This window comes from Leptodactylus fuscus, chromosome 7 (genome assembly GCF_031893055.1).
Source record: "Leptodactylus fuscus isolate aLepFus1 chromosome 7, aLepFus1.hap2, whole genome shotgun sequence".
In the NCBI taxonomy this organism is placed as follows: domain Eukaryota; kingdom Metazoa; phylum Chordata; class Amphibia; order Anura; family Leptodactylidae; genus Leptodactylus; species Leptodactylus fuscus.
The window spans coordinates 88761269-88788261 of NC_134271.1; the positions used below are offsets into that span (position 1 = coordinate 88761269).

Below are 26993 nucleotides of genomic sequence, written 5' to 3' on the forward strand. Positions count from 1 at the left end.
GCCCACTGCACAGTGCACAAGGCTGATGGTTTCCAGCTTCATACACTGTGCAGTAATGAGTGAGGATGCCGAATGTCAGACCCCTCTGACTCATATTGATAACTTATTCTAATAATATGAAGTCCTATAAGTCAATATGAAGAGGGAAACCCTGCTCACAATCCTCATCTCTTGGCCACAGTAAAAAGCAGCTACAATGAATGTCTCTTGGAGGACTTGTATTTTTTCTGTGAATAGATGTTGTGTAATATTTAATTTCCCCTGGTGGTGCTTCAGGGAAGTTGCACACAAAGTTTTTCACAATTTTTTTTCACTATTGTGTCATGGGTTGAACATTTCTGTAATATTCTTTATTAATATATCAAACTTCCTTTAATTTTTTTTTTAAAAAAAAACAGCTTGTAACATTTCCATATCGAATGTTGCCAGGAGACTGTCCATAAACATGTACTCAATGTAGTACATAGAGCTGTTGATTTACCATAGAGGGATGGTCACTTCAAATGGCTCTCTTGTGTTATACCACCTAGAAATATGGTTCTGGTAGATATAACTGAAACTGAGATATCACTAACTTAAAAACACAGTTGGGAACATATAGTTAAAAAAATGGGAGTTACACTTTACCAATATTGTCAGATTTCCTCCCAGAATACTGTTGATCATGGGGGGGGGGACATATTTTGTAATCTGCTTATTTTAAAGGGACTATTCTAAGAAGTAGTGCTTGTCCGAAGTGGAATCTCTCTAATGCAATAAAATATGGGAGCTAATTTATATGTTATAGTGAGATTGGGAGTAGAGGATATCCCACTGAGTCCAGACTCCGGCATGATAAATGACCACAAGGGTACGGCAGAAGATAATCCATTTGAAGATAACTTTAGAACTTGCTAACCATTTCTTCTAGTGGTCTAGCTTCAACAGTGATAATGCTGGGTAGTATTAATCGACTGTTGCCCACAACATGTGCTTTCTCTATACAGGACTTGTAAGCACTAAATATGCTTGTGTATGGAGCATTTCGTAATAGAATTACAATGGGACCCTTGTCTAATCCATCCTTGGCTTGAAATGCATTGCTATAGGTCTCCTAAACTCAGTGTTTCCTGGCATCTGCCCAGATATGTCTGTTGCTAACATCAAATGTGACTCTTGGTAAAACTTATTAATAAACAAAAATCAGTTTCCATTATCTATCACAAAATCCAATGCAAAAGTCTTCACACTCCAAAAAAAAAATGTAATCCTCCACAGACAAATATAAAGAGACCCCAGACTCATTCACAGTCAGGACTGATACATGACAGGCCGAGTCATTTAGAGACTTGTTGTAGCATTTTAGAAACCTAACAACTAAATAAAATGGATCTGTCTGGACAAACCCATAAAGATGTCTCCATGTTTTAGCAAAAATATTAACATTTTATCATAAATTGTGTTTCATATTGTTCTCAAGCTTAAAAACCCAAATAACATGTAATTGTGTTTTTCTGCCATTTCTACTGAGTTTTATTAGCACAATTTAGAAAGAAGCATTCATTATATTAGAATTTAAAGTGGAAGTTTAAAATATTTAAAAAAATCTCTTGACAAATTAATTTTGAGTTATATTTTCTTCTCCATGTTTTCATGTTTCTTTTTGCCATAGACCAGTACCAGTAGTACACATAGATGAGAATGGAGTCATGGTTATTTTCCTAAATCTCATGCACTAATAATACAATTCCTCTGGAGGGGATTCCTACAAAGGTTTTCACCACTTTGGAGCCGTTGGACTGCTGGGAAATGTTCTTGAAATTTGCCACAGCAGCTACATAATCTGCCTCTATGTATCCCATTAAGCACTGAATTGTGGGTCTCCATATTGGCATGGTATAGGTCATATTTAACTGTTATAAAGGATTCCTGAGACTGTAATACTGATGGTCTATCTTTAGCCATCAATATTTATTCAGTGACCAACTTCTGACACCAACACCAAATATCTGAATGAAGGAGCCACCTCTGCTCCATTGTAAATTCAGGGACAGTGCCATAAATTTTGTAGTGGCTGTGGCTAGAACATTTGGTAATAGCTATGCTGTAAGTAGGACCAAGCTGTAGTAAGACTCATAACTAGATGGCACTGAGCCTGGATGAAGAATGAATCTGAAGCACTATCATGTCTTCATTTACTTCACCAGATGACCCCCTACAGATAAAATAGTGATAAATCACCCTTAGGATAGACCGGCCATGTTACAGTCCCAGAAAACCCCTTTAAATTCAAGCCCCACGTTGCAGAAACACAGCTTTTTGTGTTGCAGCTTTTGTTGCGCTTTTTTGAGCCAAAGCTAAGAATGGCTACAAAAGGAATGAGAAACATATAAGAACTTCTTATACTTCTACCTTCAGCTCAATCCACTCCTGGCTTTGGCTCAAAAACCAAACAACAAAATCTGCAGCAAAAAAAAGCTGCATTTCCACAAATAGGGGCCTTAGCCTTACCGTCCCAGCAAGGTGAATGGAATTCTAGCGAATCGCATCCACACATTACAGAAAAATCCATACAAAACCTACAGAAAGATCAGCGGTTTCTGCCACAGTTTTTCCCGTAGTGCTTTTTCGCTTTGACCCGTTATGTGCAGATTTATCCTTAACCATATATTTATTTTCCGAATGCAACAATTGCATCCTAGACTATAATGTCCCTTATCCATTTCTGAATGGTATGATGCCCTATTGGTCTCCTCTACACTGCATAATGCCCCTTAGTTCCTCAAGACAGTATAATACCGCTTTAGTGCTGCTCACACAGTATAATGCCCCTAAGTGACTTCCCACCTTGTATAATGTCCCCTTAGTGCCCCTATAACATATATTGACCCCTATATGACCACCACAAAGATGTAATATTATAAACATAAATAAATAAATAAATAAATAAATAAATAAAATACTAATCCAATCTTTTTCCGACAGAGCACGTCTCCTACAGATTGTACTGTCCTCATGCTCATCAGGAATATGAGTTTATTGCTTGTGCCAAGCTGCGAGTACCAGGGTCACATATGGAGAACGGAGCTTCTTTACTCAGCTGTAGCTACATTCTAGGGATGCAGTTATTATTCACATCTCAAAAGCAGAAAATAGATGCTGTATCCATATCTATTTTTGCATCACAACTTCCAATAGTTATGTGGTATTGATGCAAAGATTAAAATGACAAATTTGGGTCCAACAAGTAAAAGAGACAAAAAATGAAAAATGCTATCATCACAAGTCCAGAACAGTTAGATACTAATGACTGCAAAATCTTTACCTAAAGGCAGGAGAGTTTAACAACCTGCAAAGCTTTCTCCATATTCCTTATGATGATGAAGGCATATGGACAAAATCCATATGACAATGATGTAGGAGAAACTGGTCTGATCTTACAGCTCTGTCGTTTTCTTAAGGGAATCAGGCAGGTTAGGCAAGAGGTCCACTTGTTTCCAGATAAATATCCTATCTTGTCCCTCAGTTTTGTAGCCCTGATCCCCAGAAAGATTTTTGGCGGTGGATCTCTACGTAGGTCTTTAGCCTCAGATTAGTAAATTTGTGTTTCAGGGAAAGGTGTATTGCTGCTTAAAAACAGAAATATAATATGCAATGATTATCTAATTATATAACAGTAATAACATAAAAATGAACTTCTTAAAGCTGAGACCCCACCTTGCAAAATGGCAGCTTTTTTGTTGCAGATTTTGCTGCGGAAAATGGCTACAAGAATGGGAAATATATAGGAAGTTCTTATACTTCTACCTTCTGCTCGTTCCACTCCTGACTTTGGCTCAAAAACAGCAGCAAAATCTGCAACAACAAAAAAAGGTTGCTTTCCCATCCTAATGGGGATGTTATATCTCCTGGTATGTCTGTTTCAGCAAATACTTGTAGTCTCTATAAAAAATAATAGTTTGGGGGCATTGTGTTGTGCCCTCCCTTTGTTATTCCTCCTAGAAAAATATTAATAATTGTGTTACTTGGTGTTACCATTCCCCTTGTCAAATTAGTGTATTCCTGCACAGGGTTAGGTTGCTTGCAGACAACTGTGGCCAGGATTAGTGAGCTATCCGTGTTTTTCCCGGATAGCGCACTGACCCATTCATTTCTATAGGCCCATACACATGACTGTGAATTACACAGTCACGTGTATGGGCCGACAGTCCACACAAAATACAGAACAGCTCCTATTTCTGCCTGATTTTGCGGCTCCTATTTATTTAATGGAAGGGGCGGCAGAAGCACGGGTGGAGCAACATTTCCGCTGCAGATTTTTTTCTGCTATGTGTGAATAATATTAACTAAAATCCCATCCACTTTGCAGTTAATGTAAACCGCAGCGGTTTTTTACCACCATGTTGAAGATTTTGCTGAGTTTTTTTGAGAATGGCTTAATAGGAAGTGGAAATATATAGAACGCACTTATGTAATACCCTCTTGCTGAATTCACTCCAGACTTTGGTATATAATTGACGCAGGAAAATCTGCAACAAAAAAAGCTTCTTCCCTGAAAAGTGGAGCCTTAGCCTAAATGTGATAATTGTTCTCGATTTCTTGAGATGTGATTTTGATAAATGACTGCGGGGAGCGATACATCTATTTATATATATGTCCTTTGTGCTGAGACTGCATTACATTGGCTGAATGACAAATGGGTCTCAGAGGATTCTGTTTGACTCTTGAGCGTGGTACAAGTATATTGCATTAAATTGCAGTATTGTGCTTTACTGTGGTTGTCACAAACTGAAGAAAGCTGACTAGTGAGTCAATATTCTTCTCATTGCAGTGTACTATGGGAATTCTGAATTTGGGTTATAAACTTGTATTTATGAGGGAAGTTCATATATTTCATATTTTTCTGACATTCATGATACAATCCTTATACTTGACTAGTGGATTGTATGGACTATTGTGTGTTTATGTGCAGAATAGGAATATATAGATGTAGCAGTGCTGAATTTGTGAATACAAGGTTTTGCAATACTATACTGGGTTTTGTGATTTTAAATTGTGATATTATATAGCTAATAAGGGTGTGTATACTTTTACATACATGTTATTATTATCTCAATGCATCTTCAATACAAGTATTACAGATTTATGTGTCTTAATATGATACAAGGAAACAGGATTTTCATTCTCTTCACTGTCCAGCCTTTATTTGAGTAACAACAGAGAGTACCAGAAGGGAGAAGAGAGAAGAGAGTAAAGCTGGTCCTGCCCATAAGACCACTACCTTGCCTGATACCCCTATATCCATGATGGTGAACCTCTGGCACGGGTGCCAGAGGTGGCACTCAGAGCCCTTTCTTTGGGTACCCATCCGTGGAACAGATTATATTGTGTATGGGCTACTGTGGAGCAAATTGTACTGTGTGGGGACAACTGTGCAGCAGATTATACTGTGTGGGGGCCACTGTGGAGATGACTGTACTGTGTGGGGGCCTCTGTGGAGCAGATTGGATTGTGTGAGGGTCACAGTGGAGCAGAAAGCTCTATAAAGCCCCATTCATATGAACATATTTTGAAGGTCTGTAATTGTGTGCAATTGTGGATCTGCACATTATTAATGTTAAATTGCCGTGTTGGCACTTTGTGATAAATTAGTGGGTTTTGGGTTGCAGTTTGGGCACTCGGTCTCTAAAAGGTTTGCCATCACTGCCCTATATGCATACAAGCTCTGGCTAAGCAGTGCATCTGCAATGAAATAACAGAGGGAAGCATTCACTGCCATAGTTATCTGTCATAGGTTTATCTTCAAATCTGCCCAATTCTTACCTCCCCCAAATATGATGGAGAAATCCACACAGACATTAGATGGTCTGTCAAACCGTCAGTTTAACTCAAGGCTGTGGTTTAGACTATGAAAGTTTTGTTTGCACTCCTATAGCTCTGCATACAGTAAGTGCTATATACCCAAAACGATAACTGATTTTTTTTTTTTTTTTTTCACTTACACTAGGTTCACATCTGCATTTGGGCTTCGGGTTCCTCAAGCAGACACCCCAAAAAGAAACCTAATGCACTTAAAAAATCAGTTACCCTAGGAAACCCGCGAACCCCGTAGACTATAATGAGGTCCACCAGATATCCGCCAGTAAAGAGCGGAAAAAGCTGGATAGAGAAATCCTGCTTGCAGGACTTTACTCTCTGCATTTTGACAATGGACTGGGGAATGAAATCCCCGAGTGGAGACCGAGTGCTAGTGTGAACCTAGCCTTATTTCATATGCTTCTTTTAGAAGCAGTAGAATAATCCCGATATCTATAGCATTGTATAAAATCAAGTAAAGGAAACACACAAGTCCTATCTATTGCATTGTATAAAATCAGGTACAAGAAACGTAGCTTACATTACAATTTATTTTACGTGTAATTGTGCAAATACTGTATATCTAATTGTGGTACCAGCACTGATAATAACAAGCATGCTATCCCATTACAACAGGAAGCAGAGTAATGTGTGTCCGCAGGCAGTGATTCCAAAGAGACCTAATAAAGCTGTTACAATGATTTCATGTGCTCACTGCTACACGTTAAACACTTTATTAAAAAGCTTCTATGTATGTGGCAGGAATTCCAATGGGCACCATTTTCTGTAAATTCATTATTTGTAAACCGGTTGAATTAATAGTATTGACTGTTTATGACGATTAGGGTTGGTTAGGTTAGATACTATGTCTATTATCTGCAGTATTTTCAGCCTGCTTAACATTGCAGCATAGCAACCGTCCTTTTCTGCCTGGAGTCATAAATCAGCATTGCATATCAGAGACGTGTTGGAAAAGAAAGATAAGACTAACTGTAATAATCGCACAAAAAAAAATGACCCACTCACTGCCTGCATCAATAATAGTGTCACTATAGCAAGCGATTTTTCTTATGGTTTTAGAAAAGCAATAAAGTTGTACATGCAATTAAGAAAATTAATTTATTTGCATTGTAATTACTAATTCTAGTTAATAGGTTATCTGTAGCAGGAGCTTGTAGTTGTGTTCACGCTAAAGGGCACCGCAAGGTCCCGAAGTCTATTAGCGTAGTGCGTCAATGTTACTTAAAGAGTAGAGATGAGCAAATACCATTTGATCGAGCAGGTATTTGATCGAATATTAAGGTATTCGACATATTCGATTTCGATCGAATACCACGCGGTAAACGCAGTAAAAATTTGTATCCCCTCCCATGTTCCCTGGCGCTTTTTTTGCACCAATAACTGTGCAGGGAAGGTGGCACAGGAAGCAGGAAAACGTAGGCATTGACGAAAAATAGGAAAAAGTCATTGGCTGGCTAAATCAGGTGACCTCAGATTTATAAGAATAGTGGCAACTATATTCGTGTCAGATGCGGTTTGGTGAGATAGGGAAAGACTTACTGCTGAGGGTCAGATAGCGATTTTAGCTTCTGCTAGGCAGGAAAACTGAAAACAAAAAGCTCTTTTCAGAGCTACACTGCGGGAAGAGTGTATATATTCAACCGTATATACACTCAACCTGCCAAAATTTCACAAAATCCCTTTTTAGGGCTCAAATTGATTACAAGTGGTATACACTATATACCAGTCCCATAGGGGTGAGAAGAAAGCTTAATACTGTCATCACCTGTACACATATGAAAATGTGTCAGGGTATCACAAAGGGACGGGGACGAGGACAGGGATATGGAAATCCAGCTGGGGATCCAGGCCGCAGTTGAACTACTGCAGATCCAAAGCTACTGGAGAGGGGCAGCCAGCAGTGCCCTCATCCACAACGTCAAGCAGGGTGCAAGATACAATGCTGAGGAGGCCCGAGCACCAGGAACCAATGTTACAGTGGATAGCAGATATTGCTTCCACCGGCATTTGCACCAGCCAGGCAGCCACTACCTCCAGGCGTGTAGCAACACAACAGTCGATATTCGGTCGAATAGTCAAATTATTGAGGTTCTACTCGAAACGAATATTGAATATCGAATATTTCACTGCTCGCTCATCTCTATTAAAGAGATCTCTTTGCATCCTTCAATAGGTTTCACTCCACTGATTCTGGTTAGAATGTTTTTTCTAGTTCCCAATTCTCCTGACCAATCGGTGCTGTTAGTTTCTACATCATATATTGTAATTAGGCTTTCTACTGTTAAATGGGTGGTCCCTGTATGTCTTCCCAAGCTGAGGACCACCCACTTGACATCACAGATCCCTTCTTATCGTATTGGGAGCTGAAACTCACAGCACAGATTGCTCAGGAATGGTGGGGTTTGGAGAAGAAATCTCAGCTGCTCCAGAATCTGTGAAAGGGGACCTATTGAAGGATGCAAAGACCTGGAATAGGTGAAAGGTCCTTTTTAAGTTGGCCATACATATATACCGATCCTACGAACATTCCCACCATCAACATTAACAAACATCTAAAGTGGCCAATCTAGGGGATAGTTTTGTAGTTAAAAAAAAAATTAAGCACAATCAATGTGTAAGTTTGGGCAAAAGCAGTGGATCACTCTCATTTTCAGCTGATGGCTGGCTGAAAATATACAACACGGCTATCGCAAACCAAATGTTGCTGTATTTTTGTGGCTGAAAAATGTGTATAGCCAGTTTTTATAGTCTCTATTGAACTAAATTGCCTCTGACTACTCTTAAAGTCATGCTTATGTACAGAGGTGTACTGTACCTTGACACATTCGGTCTCTAGTTGGAAATCTGTATCTCCCCACCTTTCATGTGCAATTTGAACTATTATATACTAAGTGGCTGGGAAAAGTTTGGGACTCTCAGGCATCATTGTCCAAATGCAATTGTTACCACAGTATACCCTTTAGCTGTGTCCCTGAATGTACCATAATACAGTACTAATAGGGTTATTAAGTGGCAGGGCAGCCTCAACAGACATCAAGGCACAGATGGAGTTCTATCTTTGCGGCTCCTTATATCTACAAACCTGATCATATACTATGCTTTACCCTGAAATCATTGCGTGAGGATTGTGTAAATACATCAGAGACATAATAGTCTACATCTAGATCTTTCTTGACCTATACATCATTTTTTTGGTGCATTTGCAGGGGTCTGTCATGTTTATGATAGTCATACAGCCTCCCTAAAACATAATGGAGGAGGGGTACTCGGAATTTGTGCAACAATTGGAATATACAATATATACATTAATGTGGCATCACATTTCAGATATTCAATTGAGTGTTGTTCTATCATAGAGAAGTCAGATCTACCATAGCAAGACACACGGCTCCACTCAGATGAATACAGGGAGCTTCCAAGAGAGGGGCCATCATCTATCAAACCCATATACTGTAGTAAGGTAAATAGAAAGGGCTTGTCTTAATGATACAAAGGTATCCCAGTGCTATTAGGTATGGATTATTTTTATTCCTTTATGGTATTTAAAATAATGATATTAATATTAATAATAATAATAATAACAACGATAATAAGCCTGCGAGATATAACCAGTTTGTAAAGTACTGACTTCACTGTTAGGACATTCTGAAATCTGTTTGACTGTAATTATTCATTACAGATTCTTAATAATTGGCTTCAATTAAAAATTCACAGTGAAATGCAGACAGACTGTAAAGCGAGATTTTCCCATGAATACCCTGTGTTGCCATGGAGAAAAGTTTTATAAAGCTAAAAAAGCTGATGCGGAAACTTCTGTGGAAAGGAAGGCCACAATGGTCAGGGATTTTGGAGAATGTGACTATGATGTTCTCATAGGTGGAATGTTAATGGCGAATATATTTGTAGCTAACTATTTATCAATCTCACTGTCTACACAACTATGATTTTAAAGGAAATGTGTTGCCTAGTTGTTATAGGTTTTATGTCTAATATATTATTAAAGAGGACCATTCACTATATACACCAGTTCAAGTTCTTAGCATCTGCTAATAGCTATGACTCCACTGATTTCAGTGCAGTTGAAATGTTCTCTCTAACCCCCACCATTCCTGAGTAACAAGCACAGTCAGTTTTAGTGTCTGAGTAGTGTTTAAGCTCCCTAACATCAGAAGGGCGGTGCCAGGCAGGGGGTGTGATTCAGAGCTCCAATCAGAGCTCAGAGTCACACCCCTTGTCTGCACTTGTGTGACACCATGCACCTGACAGTACTGAGTCTAAATAGCATATGAAGCACTAAAACTAACAGCATTGAGTGATTGGGAATGATGGGGGCTAGAAACAAAATTCCCAACTATGCCAGAATCAGTGGAGAAACAGCTATTAAAAATGTTCCCATTTTTTCTATATATCCTAAAAATCCTGCAGTTCTGACTCTGGCCACAAATAATATGCTGAGAATTCTTACTTTATACAGAAGATTTCCTTGCAGAAGGCTCCTCACTCATCAGCACACTGATGATCAAAGCTATTTTGTGATAAGACACAGAATCCTCCAGTTACAGTAGGTGATATTACATCTTATTTACTCCCCCTTCTGTGCAATGACCTCTGCAGAGGTCACAGAGCATGCCTAGAAAACTCTCCCATAGAAGTCAATAGTGTCTGCTCCAGACCATTGTGTCTACAGCCCATGGTCCATCTCAAAGAGACAGGAAGTCACAAACTAGTTTATGCTTAGTGACAAGAGTTGGAATTGCAAATTTAGACAGTGCAAACAGGTCTAGGCAGTCTTACATTACTAGACACTCTTAAATTGTACCAGATTTTCCAGTGTCTATTGCTATTTGAAAAATCTGATGCACTTTTAGACTATCTAGTTTATACTATTAGTTGGCTTCATTTCTGCCAAAATATACACTAATATTTAGCCACTTTTTTGGTATATGGTATTGCATATTAAGCACCGCTCCTTTTGACAAGCCCTTTTTCCACTAACTCAGGTCGAGACCACTTAGTAAATAAGGTGTAAACAGGTATGCCAGGCTCCTTCTGTCATGTCACTGCCCCCCCCCCCCCCCTCCCATGATGCAATTGCAGGATGCCGATAGTTGCAAAGGCAGATGGAGACCTATAGTTTCTAGGTCTGTCAGCAGCAGAGACCAACTAAGTCCTGGCCTGTTGCAGGATTTAATAGGTATGCTAATTGAAATCTGAAAAACTGAAATACTGACAAGCATACATTGCAATACAGGAATATTGCAGCGTATTATATGACAAATCAAAAGAACATACTTTATATTCAAGTCCCATGGTGGCTTTAGGGGCATAAAATTATTGAAATAATAACCCTTACCTTTACATTTTAACCATTGCCATTTGCTACACTGGATATTAACACAGTGCATACTAATACTAATGAGAAGGTTCTAATAAACTAACCAAGCATGTTCTCTGGAAATATTATCTTCTTGATTTATATTTCATATGCCTTTATCATGAATTGCTACCTGTTAAAATATATCAGCATTTTTCATAGAATAACATTATTTTCCTGGAAGCGTCTCTAGTGGACGCCTCACAATGTAATTGCACCCCATTAACAATAATGATTTAATTGACTTGAACAGCTTCCCTGCGGGCCTGCTTTTCACACTTCACTCCTGATAATTTCCATCTAAATTTCTAACCCACAATTTATTGGTTTGTGATGTTGCGTTGTGACACAGTTCAGTGAGACATTGTTTCGCATAGAAAGGTTTTCATTACTTACTCTGTCAAGTTGTTGTTCATTTACATGATGGGAAATTATTATAGGGGGTCGCAAAATTCAGCACAATCTCATGCCACCAAGTTGTGAAATTGTAAAAAAATATGCAATTAAATATAACTACCGTATTTTTCGGACTATAAGACGCACTTTTTTTCCACCAAATTTGGGGGGAAAAGAAGGGTGCGTCTTATAGTCCGAATGTGGCATCCGCTGTACTAGAGAGACGGATGCCAGCAAGGGATAGATGCAGGTGCCGGGGCCTGAGACATCGCTGCGCTCCTATGCCCTGCATGAAGCCAGCAGCGGCGATGCTATTCCGCTCCTCCGTCCCCCCGCCGCTGGCTTCATGCAGGGCAGAGGAGCGCAGCGATGTCTCAGGCCCCGGCACCTGTGATGGCGTCTATCCCTCGCCGGCATCCACCTCTCTAGTACAGCGGATGCCGGGTCTGTAGTCTGTATTGGCGGCCCCTTCTCCCCCGGGGCCGGTCCCCACCGGCCCCGTACCTGTGAAGTTGCAGGCCGGCTCCTGCGCGGCGATATCGCAGGAGCCGACCTGTTCGGGTGAGAGCCGGGAGCCTAATGAAGGCTAACAGGCCTGTCACTGCTGTATTAGTATTACGGCTGGGTCTATGACCAGCCGTAATACTAATATACAGAATGACCGCAGGCTCAAGCCCCCGGGGGGGAATAAAATAGTAAAAAAAAAAAAAAAAAAAGCTTTAAAAATATATAATAAAAATATGAAATAAATAAAAGTTCTAAATCACCTCCTTTCCCTAGAATATATATAACAGTAGAAAATCATATATCATAAACCGCCGGGTTTTTTTTCAATACAAGGTGATCTAAGCAATAGATATTCCCCAAAATGGTAAACGAAAAAGTACATCTGGCCCCGCAAAAAAAAAAAAAAAAAACACTCTATGTGTCCCCGTACAGCTGCAGGGTCACCTGTCAATGTGGCCTTGCAGCTGTTGCAAAACTACAACTCTCATATATTAAATATTTTACCATTTTTTGCTTCAAAATTTTTTTCCCCTGTTTTCCTCCTCTAAAACCTGTGCGTCTTATAGTCCAGTGCGTCTTATAGTAAAAATACGTAAAAATACGGTATAGTAGTAAATGGCCAGGACATAAAAAGTTGTCAGGAAACCTATCACAAAATTTAAAATGAAAACAGTACAATAAGTACTGCAGTAGTGACCCATAGACTTGCATAGGAGTACGTAGCATTACAGTTCCTCCAGAACAAGATGCCTTCTTTTCTTACCATTCTGGCCAAGAAATAAGTATCCAAAGCCAAGGATCTCTCTATTAATTTAGAATTCTCTAATAGGGCACAGTATGGAATTTCTAAATGGGAAAATCCCTTTGCACCGCGTGCTGTAAATAACTAAAGAACTATGGGGACTTGGACACGACCTTAATATCCAAATGGAACCAAGAAGACTCTTCTGGAATGCAGTAAAAGTTTTAGATAAATCCTATTCAATGGCCATTTATCTTCATAGAGTATGATGACAGTTATATAGTTAGCCATCTATTGGGTGATTGGGCTATTAGACAGGCCAATTGTTGGCTTTGTTCCATACAATTGACTTGTAAATTGCCCTGTCTAATAGGACCTTAACACATGTCTGCAGAATCACATTAAAGAGATTGTCTGGGATAACCACTTTTTAATATGAGGCTGGGTAAAGTGACCTTCTCCCTACATGGTCAGGTCCTGCTGCCCCAGTGTCTTCTGTCAGAAATCCCTGCTGTACTGTGACATCCCATGCCCCATTTCATAGACCGTTGAGAAGAATCAACAGCCTCAGCAGTCACGTGAGAGCAGTAGGACTGGATTATGCTATTAGTTTTTTTACCTTCCCCAGCTTCATTTTTATTTTTTAAAAGGGGTTATCCTGGACATTCCCTTTAATTAAGTTTTTTTGCTACCTGTAGCCATGGGGGGTAGATAACTCTCCCTAGGATTTAGATACACAAAGCTAGAAAAGGTAAAAATGTTATCCTAGTTTATTTCATCTTGATAGGAGATTAAATAGATGGTTTCCAATAATCCATTAATAACATTTTTTTTTTTCATTCTGGATTTGGAACTTTGTATGCGTGTTCTCTGGAAAGAAACAGTTTGCCACTGATGGAGATAAATGTTCAATTGCACTATTTTAGGCTGGAGCCCCATGTTTTACAGTCCCTGCAAAGTGGATGGGATGGTAGTGAATCCCATCCACACTTTGGAGAAAAATATGTCTATTGAAAATGCTGTTTTTGGAAATTGCAGCATGTCATTAATACCTACAGAAACACCGGCAGATCTTCTATGAGTATAATTTATTAATGTTTAAACATATATAAGCACATTTTATTTCATTGTACCAATTACAGTATATATGTATACATAACTAGAGATGAGCGAACACTAAAATGTCAGAGGTTCGAAATCCGATTCGAACAGCCGCACACTGTTCGACTGTTCGAACGGATTTCAAACCCCATTATAGTCTATGGGGGGAAATGCTCGTTTCAGGGGTACGCAAAATTCGATAAAATTATACTTACCAAGTCCATGAGTGAGGGTCGGGCTGGATTCTCCTTGAAGTCTTCTCCCTGCACAGCGCCCCTGCGGTGTCTTCCGGCTGGAATTCACTCTGCCTAGGCATCGGGGCCTAGGCAGAGCCGACTGCGCATGCGCGGTCGGCTCTGCCCGGCCCGACGCCTGAGCAGAGCCGACTGCGCATACGAGGACATGCCCGCGCATGCGCAGTCGGCTCTGCCTAGGCCGGATGCCTAGGCAGAGTGAATTACAGCCGTAAGACGCCCTGGGGACGCTTCACGGAGAAGACTTCTAAAGGTAAGAGAAGAACCAGCGTTGATTGGCAAAATGTATAGCATTCTGCCAATCAACGCTGGTTCTGCATCGAATTTAAACTTCGAACAGCTAGTAGTGTTCGATCGAGTATGAGTATTTCAAATACCGTAGTATTCGATCGAACACCTACTCGATCGAACACTACTCACTCATCTCTATACATAACACTTAAAGGGGGTATTTAAATTTAGAAAAAAAAGCATCTCCTTCCTTCTGTCCACCAAGGTCTTATTGCAGTTGAGGCCTACACAATTCCATTAAGCTGAGCTGTCGAACCTTCTTTTGCAATCATTTGCAATTTCTTTAGCTGCCAAAATTTCCTGTATTTCAAGCCTCAACTTGTTAAATTTTAAATAAGACTTGTTCATGTTATTGTTTTTCATTCTAAATTTGGACAATTTTATGAGAAATTGGGGAAAAGGTATGTGAGAAATACATAGGTGCATAGGGCCTACTGTGGTAAGTATTTGTTCCATTATGATTAGGTTTACAGGGATTCTGAATAAAAAAACTATTTTCAGATCTATAGTGGTCTGTGACTATGCGGATTGTAACCTTAGGCAATAGTTACAAACCAACTAAATTTATAAAAAGTAACTTAATTTTAAAAAATTAAAATATAAGAAATATAATGCACAAAATACTAATGGTGGATCTTTCTGTTTCTTTGTAGGCTTTTTAACCTGATCTACAATGGAAAAACTGTTCGGTTATCTGTTGTTCATTGGCATGGCGGTGAGAGCTGAGATCTGTCCTAAGCGCTGTGCCTGTCAGAACCTATCTCCAAATCTTGCAACCTTGTGTGATAAGAAAGGGTTGCTCTTCATCCCACCAAACATCAACCGAAAGACTGTAGAATTAAGGCTAGCGGATAATTTTGTTACGAGTATAAAACGGAAGGATTTTGCCAATATGACAAGTTTGGTGGAACTGACCCTGTCTAGGAATACAATAAGTTATATCACACCTCAAGCATTTGCTGACTTGCGCAATTTAAGAGCATTGCATTTAAACAGCAATCGATTGACTAAAGTCACTAATGACATCTTTACTGGGCTTTCCAATCTCCACCATTTAATACTCAACAACAACCAACTAACATTAATTTCACCTACCGCCTTTGATGATGTTTTAGCCCTGGAGGAACTTGATTTGTCTTACAATAACCTGGAGACCATACCTTGGGAAGCAGTAGAAAAAATGGTCAGCTTACACACTCTTAGTCTGGATCACAACATGATTGAGCACATCCCAAAGGGAACTTTTTCCCATCTGCACAAGCTTAATAGATTAGACGTAACATCCAACAAACTGCAAAAATTACCACCAGAGCCTCTGTTTCAGAGAGCTGGGGAGCTAGCAACCTCAGGGATGATAAGCTCTTCCACATTTGCATTAAGCTTTGGTGGAAACCCCTTGCATTGCAACTGTGAATTACTATGGCTTAGGCGCCTTAGTAGAGAGGACGACCTGGAGACATGTGCATCGCCACCCCTCCTTACAGGACGTTATTTCTGGTCCATCACAGAAGAAGACTTCTTATGTGAACCACCACTTATTACAAGGTATACACCAGATGTGGAAGTCCTTGAAGGTCAAAGAGCAGTCTTAAAATGCAAAGCTCTTGGAGACCCTGAACCTGCCGTTCACTGGATATCTCCAGAAGGAAAGTTAATATCTAATGGAACACGGATTTTGGTTTATGACAATGGAACATTAGACATTCTTATAACCACAGTCAAAGATGGAGGTCCGTTTGCATGTATTGCTTCTAATCCAGCTGGAGAGACAACTAAAACAATCAATCTTCACATAATCAAACTCCCCCACTTAGTGAATAGTACAAACCATATTAATGAGCAAGATCCTGGGTCATCAGACATATCGACATCCACAAAATCTGGTTCCAATTCAAGTACCAGCAATGGAGATACAAAACTGAGCCAAGATAAAAAAGTGGTGGTGGCAGAAGCAACATCATCAACTGCACTCATCAAGTTCAATTTTCAAAGAAATATCCCTGGAATACGAATGTTCCAGATACAGTACAATGGCACATACGATGACTCCCTTGTCTACAGGTATAGTACTTAGCACTGTTTATTTTTATCTCATGTTGTCTGAGATCACTGTTGCAAGCTTTTCAAAAATAACAATTTAAAAATTTTTTGCTCTTAAGCTAAGTAAAAAACTGTATGTTGAATTATAGTACAGATGTTAAAAGCATTTAGAATTAAATAGGAATTTTCACAAACGCCCTGGAACCTGGTTGTTAGCATCTGTTAATAGTTGCTGTTCCACTGAGTCTAGTATTGTTATAATTTTTTCTCTAGCTCCCATTGTTCCTGAGCAATCAGTGTGGTTTGTTTTGGTTTGTGATATAGTACTTAGACTCTCTACTGTCAGTGTTGGGCACTCCAATTACTCCACTTCGGAGCTCCAATAAGAGGCAAATAGTATCAGACCTCAGAATACTAGCCCATTGCCTGCTCTTGCCTGGTACTACCCATCTGATAGTACATAGCCTAAATAGAATAGGAGGCTCAAAAACTAACATCACCGATTGCTCTGGAATGGTGGGGGATAGAGAAAAACTCCAACAGTGCTGGAATGAATGGACTTGTGCACTTGGCACAAGTAGTGAAAGGTCCTCTTTTAAGGTCATTTAATTTTTAACATTGTTAGGGTCAGATGTAGGTAGATACTTGAATAAATTTGGTATTTAGTAGGCTGTTTATAATGGTGATATGCCTTGTTTCTAGAAATTTCTGTTAACATCTGAGTAATAAGTTATTCAGGTTCTCCACAAGGTCATCATAATATCTAACATCAAATACGTTGTATGGAAAATGTTAACAAAGATTAGATTTTAAATTGAATCTTTTGCCACAATAAGAAAGAAAAGCTACAAAACTATTAGCTATTCCAATGTGCCGTAATTATCCACGCCACCTTGCACCTGAACCAGACCCTACCACGATTTTCCCAAAAAGAACCTTCTGGCACTACCTCTAGCCCTGGCTGAACCCTGCTCTACGTTCCTTTCTAAGTGAAACCATTCCTCAAACCTTTTGGTCCCACTACTGGCAAACCCGAACAGCCTACTGATGGTGCCTCGCTCATCTAATCCTGTCCACTTTCCCCAATGACTCACCCATACTCCCAGAGTTGCCCCCCAATGCATAAACTGAGTAATGAGGACAGTGGTGAGGAAGACTCAGACCCCAGGTGACTGCCCCAAGTATACCTGGTCTGTAGAAGCCAAACATATATAGACATCCACCTTTTGTCCCCCATTTCACAAAAAGCCTAGCAAGGGCCTTGGTGTGGACTGCCAACCAGCCTGATCTTGAGATGCTAGGCAATCCATGTGGCAGCCCAGTGCCTGGCACCCCTAATGTCCTTCTACCTCATCAATAACTTGGGCACCATCTAGATGTAAACCCTTCACACCATGCCAAATGACCAGGTGCTGCCACATCTGCAACCAGCCACCATGCACCTACCATGTCTCAGCCCTCTTGCTATTCCTCTACCTTCCCACAGTGTTTTGTACCCCTCTGTATTGCTATATTTCAATGTATTGTACTAAACTGTACCCCCATCATCATTCTAGTTATGATGCCCCCAATCGTCTCTTTTATAAATAATGCCTCTTATTTTCTTTATTCCCTCTTACATAAATGATCTCCTCCATAGTCATAATGACAGAACTCCTCAGATTCCCTGATGAATTAGTGCAAACTCCTAATGAAACATGTTAGGATTAAACGATGTGGCAGAATATATGAGAGACAATAGACCTTAGCTTGGCCAAAATTTACTTACTACACCAGGCTCTAGCGCTGCTTTATTTTCCTTATACAGTACATGAAGGATGTGATGCAGTCCGATAACTCTGCCCATGCCAACATCATAGTGAAGAAAACTAGGGGGAAGACCATACAGAAAGGCAGTGTTGCTTACTAGAGATGAGCGAGTAGCATTCGATCGAGTAGGTATTCGATCAAATACTACGGTTTTCAAAATACTCGTACTCGATCGAGTACCACTCACTATTCGAATGTAAAAGTTCGATGCAGAACCATCATTGATTGGCCGAATGCTATACAGTCAGCCAATCAATGCTGGTTCTTCTCCTACCTTTAGAAGTCTTCTCCGTGCAACTTCCCCGCTGCGTCTTCCGGCTCTGAATTCACTCTGCCAGGCATCGGGCCTGGGCAGAGCCGACTGCGCATGTCCGCTTGTAGTGCGGGCATGCGCAGTCGGCTCTGCCCAGGCCCGATGCCTGGCAGAGTGAATTCAGAGCCGGAAGATGCCACGGGGACGCTGAACGGAGAAGACTTCTTGGAGGATCCAGCCCGACCCTCACTCGTGGACTCGTAAGTATAATTTGATCGAAGGTTGCCTACCCCTGAAACGAGCATTTTCCCCCCATAGACTATAATAGGGTTCAATATTCGATTCGAGTAGTCGAATATTAAGGGGATACTCGAAACGAATATCGAACCTCAAACATTTTACTGTTCGCTCATCTCTGTTGCTTACCCCTAACCCAACTCTAGCAACTAGTCTCCTCTAGCAACTAGTCATACCCCGAAATGCAGAGCTACTGCTATATAAGATCCCAGACGGCGCCCGCAGCTTGCAATCATAATCATAATGACCCCTTATATTTTCTATGCCCCTTATAAAAATGATAGCCATAATGTTCTCCCCTATAGCCATAATGCCCCCTATAAAAAGAACTGACCTTTTTTAAAGAAAAAAATGTGTTATACTCACCTGCAGGCAAACTCTTGCTGCACAGAGCCACCGCTGCTGCTGTTAATTCTCTCAGCTTGACAAGGCACATACGCCCTGCGTCTTACCACAGGAGGCACAATGCTATGACGTCATATGGCGCTCTGTAAGCCCGCAGCCCTGAAGTGGCTTGTGGCTCACAGAATGGCAGAGTAGGAAGCCGAATGCTTCTTGCTCTACTATGCATTTCAACTTTATCTCTGTCCTTCAGACACTGATATGGTTGAAGTGATTGCATGTGTTCATGGTGGCTGCCACCACTCTCTCCCCTTACTATGACACTTCTGCCATGTAATGTGCTCAGCTGTCAATTAAGACAACCAAATAATAATTTTTAAAATATAGCTAATCCCTTTAACTTAATACTGCAGAATAAACGTTATTCTGCAGTACACATTGAATTGCCTCCTACAATCTACTTGCCACCCAACAGTGAGCAACTAGTTAAAGGGATTGTTCGGGCTTAATATTTTCCTAGGCCATAAATATATAATCAGTAGGAGGCCGACACCCAGCCCCCTGATGAGCATCTGTACAAAGCCACTTCTAGTGTCCACCCAGGACACAATACAGGTCTGGAAGCAGAAAGCTTTGTCCGTTGTCTAGCGGCCAGACGCCTTCATTGCATCTCAGCTCCCATTGAAGTCAGACGGAGCGGACTGAACAGGTACCGTTGGGTGTCGCCTCCTATTAATCATATATTTATGTGTTATCTTGAAGATAGGCCATAAAAAATAAGCCCAGACAACCCTTTTAATCATGATCAAGAGTTTGCTGACCAAAGCACTAAGGCTGCATTCAGAGGGACCTAAACATTTTTCTGCCCAGAAAATTGCTGATGGTGGCTCTGTATTATATATATATCTGTTAATGTGCAAATACTGTAATATGAAAAATACTTTCATTCAATGCTCTCACAATATAGCCAACAGTGTTCACAGAATATATTCCATAGAATTCCTAGTTTTATTGTACAGTTCCTTGTGGCTACAGGAAGTAATGCTAGTAAAACTAGCAGTAAAATCCCTGGATAGTGGAGGTATACATGATCTACTCTCTATGGTGAGCGGGGATAAGTTTCCAGTCTATGGAGGCCACCAAGGAAATAAGGACTTGGTTGCTATCTCCTCAAAACTGGCTCAAAACTGGCTCATTTTCTCTCTACTGTTTTGACTATGAGAAACTACAAGGTCATAAAAGAGTCTCATATTCTAATGCATGTCAAGGAACAAATTACAGTAGACTCCTGCTTAATGTGAACTGCTTACTTTTACACTATGTTGAACATTTGGCTCCCAGGTAAAGGGAAACCTCCTAAACTCCCTGAAGGGTGCTGAAAAAGCTCCTGAAATTCTATGCATCACAAATGACTCCTGTGCATAATGCCAAGGTGCTAAAGCATCAGTCTCAGCTCCTGCATACTGTACTTATACACCATCTTAGAGCCATTGCCTGTATAAAGGGAGTGTAACCTGGAAAAAAGGACATGGTGTGTAAGTGGAGATCACATTTATCTCCTCCTCAGAAAAATAAAAATATATTGTTTTTAAGACCTCCCCCTAAGTAATGAGCTTGCTAGAGAGTCCTATGTTTTTATGCTTAATTATTTACTTGTAAGATCGCAGGAAGAGGGGATAAGGCAACCCAGAACTGGTGGAACACTACTTCCAATCACATGATCAGGGAGTCATGATGTGGTCAGAAGCCCCTGGTCCATGAGGTCAATTATAACCCCTTTAAGTGTTTCTACATGTTTTCACCTTTTAATGCAGTTTTATTGTAGAGAAAAAAATGCTATCTGTGGCAGAATTAATAGAGCAACACCTAGTGAAGGGCTGCAAAAAAAACCAGGAATAGGTGGAGGTGCCAAAAGGTCCTCTTTAGCCCTTTACTGATATCAGCTATAATTTTATTGTGAATAGAATGTCTCTGCAGACGCCATAGCTACATGATAATGGTTTGATCAAAGATTACTGCCATTTTAGAGTGGATTTCCATGGTTTCTATGATACCTGATAATGTTAAAGACTCTAAGACTGGTCAGTAGATTAGTTCTATTACAGGCTGGGCTAAGCAGCATGTAATAGAAATATAGGGATTTCTCAGTGTATTAGCATTGCAATATATTGTAACCTCCTGGGTTTAAGACTTCAAACTTATAAAAATATTTTTATCATAAGGAAAAGTTTTGACAAAAAAAAAATTAAGAGCCAAACCGCCATTATTTCACTATTTTGCCTCAAATAAAAATTATATTGAAAAGTTATAAAAACATTAGACATTCCCCAAAATGGTATTAATACAAAGTACATCTGTACCCACAAAAAATGATGCCTTATTTTATTTAGTAAGTGTGCAGAAATACATTTTTTCAAGTTTTTTATTTTCTACGGGGTTAAAATATAACAAAAACTATGAATTTGGCATTGCTATAATTGTGCTAACCCACAGAATTTAGGTAAAATGTCATTTTAGCAAAACAAACATTGGAAAAATGAAGCCCATAAGAATGTCTCACAATGCAATTTTTCTCTAATTCCACCCTATTTTGAATTTTATTTCTAGCTTCCAAGTACATCATATTGAATATTAAATGGTACCATTACAAAGTAAATTTGTCCAACAAAAAATAAACCCTCATTCAGCTCCTGAAAATGTTATTGATGTAGGGGAATAAATAAAAAAAAAAAAGAAAAAAAAATGGCTGCAGCAAGAAGGGACTAAACTTTAAAAGGAGAAGGATCTGGAATGTATTAGCAGGTTCTCATGATTTTAGTATGCGTTTCCTGCATCTGCATGCCTGGATATTTTTTTTCTTACATCAGAATCTTGAGTGTTAAGCAGGATCCTTGGATGTGGATCATCAGCAAATTTATATTTAAAAATCAAGAGATCACTTACTCACCCACCGTAAATTTCCCAGGTGCTCACAATATAGAGCGATATACACATTATTCATTCATGCCCATATACTGTACTAGCATACTGAACATTAACCATGGCTTTCAAGGTCAGGTACTAGATGCTAATATCTCCACAAATGAAAATATGATTTATTTATGTGACAATTAGCTATATCCTCTATATAAAAAGTAAATGCCCCCTCCCTTTTTGCTCTTCGTGGGACTATAACTACAGTGTGCACACTTTCATAATAATGTTTATGTACAGTCTGTAGGTCCGTAGGTCTGTAGATTTTGACCTTTAAGTTGTATGCTTGTTAGAAGACGATGGTTATTTTCATTATATTTTATCCAATTATTTATTAGGACTAAAGAATTAGTCTATCTATCTATCTATCTATCTATCTATCTATCTATCTATCTATGGTATCAATCTTTTTATATCGCACTGTATATACTGTAGATAACATATGCTGTTGAATTAGGGTTAATGGTGCTTTTCTCATTGTCTCTATAGTAAGGTATCTCTAAGGCTAGGTTCACACATGCTCCCTGTCTCCACTTAGGGATTCAGCTTTAAAAATGCAAACAGGACTTTTCTCTCCACATTTTCTGCCCTTTTTGGGCAGAAACAGGGTGGAATCCCAGCAGACTCCATTATTGTCTATGGGGTATGTGGTTTTCCGTGGGCAGCATCAGACCCCAAGCGGACCCCATGAACGTAAAACTGAACAGAGGTGTGAACCTAGTGAACATGCGTTGGAAAAAGGACTTATGAGGTTTCCAAATATGGTATGCTGATTTTTGAATGCAGTGTCTTCTATGTCATACAGAGATGCCTACAGTCCAACAGTAAGGCCTGATGCACACGAACGTGTACACAGTCAGTATGCTAACCTTGTTTTTCATGGCTAGCACACTAACCCATTGATTTCTATGACCCCATATACAAGACTGTGTATTTTCATGGTCTGGTGCATGAGGCCATTAGCAAAACTCAGGACAAGTCCTATTCCTGTCTGTTTTGTGGACTGTGTTAAGTCAGTGAATGAGGCTGCAAAAGCACTGGCAGTGCACAGTCAGCACACGGGTGACGATAATCAGGCCCCATCAACAGACGTGTGGATGTCGCCTTAAGCGCATTCTAGGGGCCCCCTATGTTGTTGGTCATCTAAGGTTGCATTTCCATTATATCAGAACCTTCTAAGGATCAGATGTTTTTTTTTTTTTTTTATTCGTTCTGATAAGTAAAACCATAAAATTCAAAGAAGGTGTATTTTTTTTCTCTTGACTATAACTTCGCCCCTTTTCAGAACACAGATTGTATATTTAATTATTATTTCAAGTAAAATAACAGTGCAATGGTATTAATTCTGCAGTTCCAGTCAAATGTTATTTTAAGAGATATAGCGGAAAAAGAAGTGATATTACAGGGAAGGTGTTAAGTGGATTTATTTAGACGTTAAGTTATGTAACAGTAACACCTTTCAAAATCAATCTGTCATGAATGGATTTGGCAAAAGTCTGAAATAAGGATTCATTTATACAGTCCATAGCGATGGTCTCTCCTTTCTGTGACTCTCCAGCTGTTACAAAACTACAGCTCCGAATTTACTAAAGAGTTGTTTGATAGTAAATGGGGAAGTAGGCTACAGATTAGAGATGAATGAGCAGTATTCGATCGAATAGGTATTCGATCGAATACTACGGTATTCAAAATACTCATACTCGATTGAATACCACGCGGTAAACACAGTAAAAATTTGACTCCCCTCCCACCTTCCCTGGTGCTTTTTTTTTACACCAACAACTATGCAGGGGAGGTGGGACAGGAACTAGGACAACGTAGGCATTGGAAAAAAAATGTATATACAATCATTGACTGGCTAAATCAGTAGCAGTAGTAATAATAATAATAATAATAATAATAATAATAATAATAATAATGGGACTTGGGCATGTTAGATGCCCCCAGGCATGCATCCTCTGCTGTTCCAGTTGCATTCCAGTTGGCATCATTTCCTGAGGTGTCATTGTGGACTTGGTGATTCCAATTGGTCGAATTTTGGTTTCCCTGAAATGAGCATGTTTTTTCCCTTAGACTATAATGGGATTCGATATTCGAACGAATAGTCAAATATTGATGTCTACTCAAATCGAATTTCGAATTTTCGAATATTTCACTACTCGCTCATCTCTACTAAAGATCCCTGATATAGAATCACCATTAGACCCCCATGAAGCCAGTGCTAGAGAAAGAAGATAGGCTGCTCCCATTCTAATCAGATATCATTTTTGGAGCTGCAGTTTTGGAGTTGGTTTTGAGGCCAAAAAAAGCTCAAAATAATTGCCAAGAGAAGCAGTGTGAATGAAAGCTTATCTCAAAAAATTCCAGTGCAGATCTAAACAGGGATCTGTAGTTTTGAATTTTTGTTGTGGATATCTACAGGTACATATTTGCCTCAGGCAAGGCATGATATGGAAAAATAAAATGCAAACATCATGAAAAATATACAAAAGTGTTTTAATAATCTTGTAGGAAATTCTATACTACGGTCTCATGTCTCATTGTGAAATATTTTTGTATTCTTTCAGAATGATACCTCCAACAAGCAAGACATTCCGTGTTAACAACTTGGCGTCAGGAACAGTCTATGACCTGTGTGTTTTAGCAATCTACGATGATGGCATTACATCTCTTACAGCGACAAGGGTTGTTGGCTGTATCCAATTTACGACTGAGCAAGATTACGTCCGTTGTCATTTTATGCAGTCGCAGTTCTTGGGAGGTACCATGATAATTATAATAGGTGGAATCATTGTGGCCTCTGTCCTTGTTTTTATAATTATCTTGATGATTAGGTATAAAGTTTGCAATGGCAACGGACAGCACAAAGCAACAAAAGTGAGTAATGTGTATTCTCAAACCAATGGATCGCAGAATCAAAGTTGTAGTGCATCAATGCCTCCATCAGCTTCCAAGCAAGTGGTTGGACATGACGAGAGTCCGCAATGCTGTAAGTCAACAGACAGCGGGGCACCATCTTCTGACACCTGCTCAAGCCAAGGAGCAGCCGCCACTACCTCTGCTTCACCCCATACATGGACTTCAAATGCTTCTGCCTCACTGAAGCAGAAAAGAAAAACTCAGTTAAAACCCACAGACTCACAGACTGAAACTGTTTTAAATATGGAGTCCCAAAACACAAATAGAAATAATTCAACTGCCCTTCGCATAACTAGTCGCCCCACCGGGTCACCAACCTATAAAAGAGCACAATCAAGGCCAAGTAAGTTCCTTACATTACCGGCAGACACTTCTAGAGTCAAGCGGAGGTACTCTCTAAATGGTGAAATTATGGAGTACCATTGTTATGTAAACTCTCGTAACACAGGGGGACTGTGGTCAAAAAGGAGCATGTCCATGAATGGTATCTTGGTTCAGTCAGATAATTCAGACATGGACAGTGGAAAAGCGACTTTTTCAAGTTCTGAGTGGATATTGGAGAGCACTGTGTGATTAGTTCCTTTAAAAAATAAAATAAAAAAAAAAAAAAAACAAAAAGAAAATAAATTCGAAAATTTTGAGCACAATACTAAAATGAATTTTAAAAATTTTTAGAAAAGGGGATTCCAATTCGTGTCTCCTTTTTGGCTTCTACAGGATTGTGTCAATGCCACCTGCACATTCTGTTCGCTTTTTTTTCTGGGGATACAATTACAAGACAAAATAGCGAGTTGTGAAATTTATGAATCAGCACCGGTGCCTTCCCTTCCAATAGGACTGGCTTCCTGGTTCTGCCACAGCAGAAAAAACAAGTTAAAGACTGAATTCACAATAAAAGCCTTTCATATGGGAAAATTCCTTCAAGCTTTCAACATATTAAAATATATTAAAAAAAAAAAAAGACCAATTATGGAAGAATTAGTTAAAAATATTTTTTAAAAGACCAGACTGCATTTATTTTTGAGTGACAATGGTGTTGCCTTTATTTTTAGGCAATTGCTGTACAGAACAACAACTTCTGTGTTGTTATGTTGTGTAAAATAAAATATTCAATATCTATATGGAGACACTGTCGAAATAATTCCTATTATTCGGATTGTTACTGTGGCTATTATTTATATTCATTTGAAATGTTTCGATCTCAAACAAACAACATTTTAGAATTTCACTTGGGCACTAAATTTTTTTGTGGGTCATTTTGATAAGAAAAGGTTACCGCAAAATACTAGATATAATCTCCAGAGTTACTTATTTTTTCCATTCTTTAAAAAATAACTTTTTCTTCTTATTGTCCAGGATTAGAAAACATGACATTTTTATTTTAGATTTTTTTTGTGCATATGAAGAATTTTATTTCATTTTCTGTGTAAATATATATTTTTTTATATTTTCATTATTTTCAAAAAAGTTTTAGTACGCTCACAATTGCAAAAAATAAATAAATAATAGTTGCCTTAAGATGAACTTCATTTATTTATGCTTGCAATTGGCTCAACGCTCAACTTCCCTGAAATGTGAATGGTTAAACATTTTTGAGATGTTTGATGCACTGAGAGTAGGGTTACACATGCTAGGGCACCACATTATTTTGTGGTCATTGTATATCATTCTCCATGGGACATGTCAAACTGCACTGAAAAGCTAATTTGCATATAGAACAAAAGATTAATTCCTCAGCAGTAAGGGTGCATTCACACGGAGGAAAATGGTGAGGAATTTAGTGTGTAATTTCAGTGCTTAAAAAAAAGCCTCCCATTGACCTCAATGGTTTCCTTTTTC

General features: G+C 39.3%; 1 protein-coding gene across 2 annotated transcripts in view; it reads left to right on the plus strand.

Moving 5' to 3' along the window:
- LRFN5 (leucine rich repeat and fibronectin type III domain containing 5) overlaps positions 1–26311 on the plus strand; it is a 195995-nt gene extending 169684 nt beyond the window's left edge. For both annotated transcript variants that reach the window (XM_075282458.1, XM_075282459.1), the window contains exons 3-4: positions 15175–16582; positions 24803–26311. In XM_075282458.1, coding sequence (XP_075138559.1) covers positions 15195–16582; positions 24803–25727 — 2313 coding nt within the window. In that variant the 5' untranslated portion in view covers positions 15175–15194 and the 3' untranslated portion in view covers positions 25728–26311. The remainder of the gene's footprint in view (positions 1–15174; positions 16583–24802) is intronic.
- Positions 26312–26993: the final 682 nt, after the last annotated feature.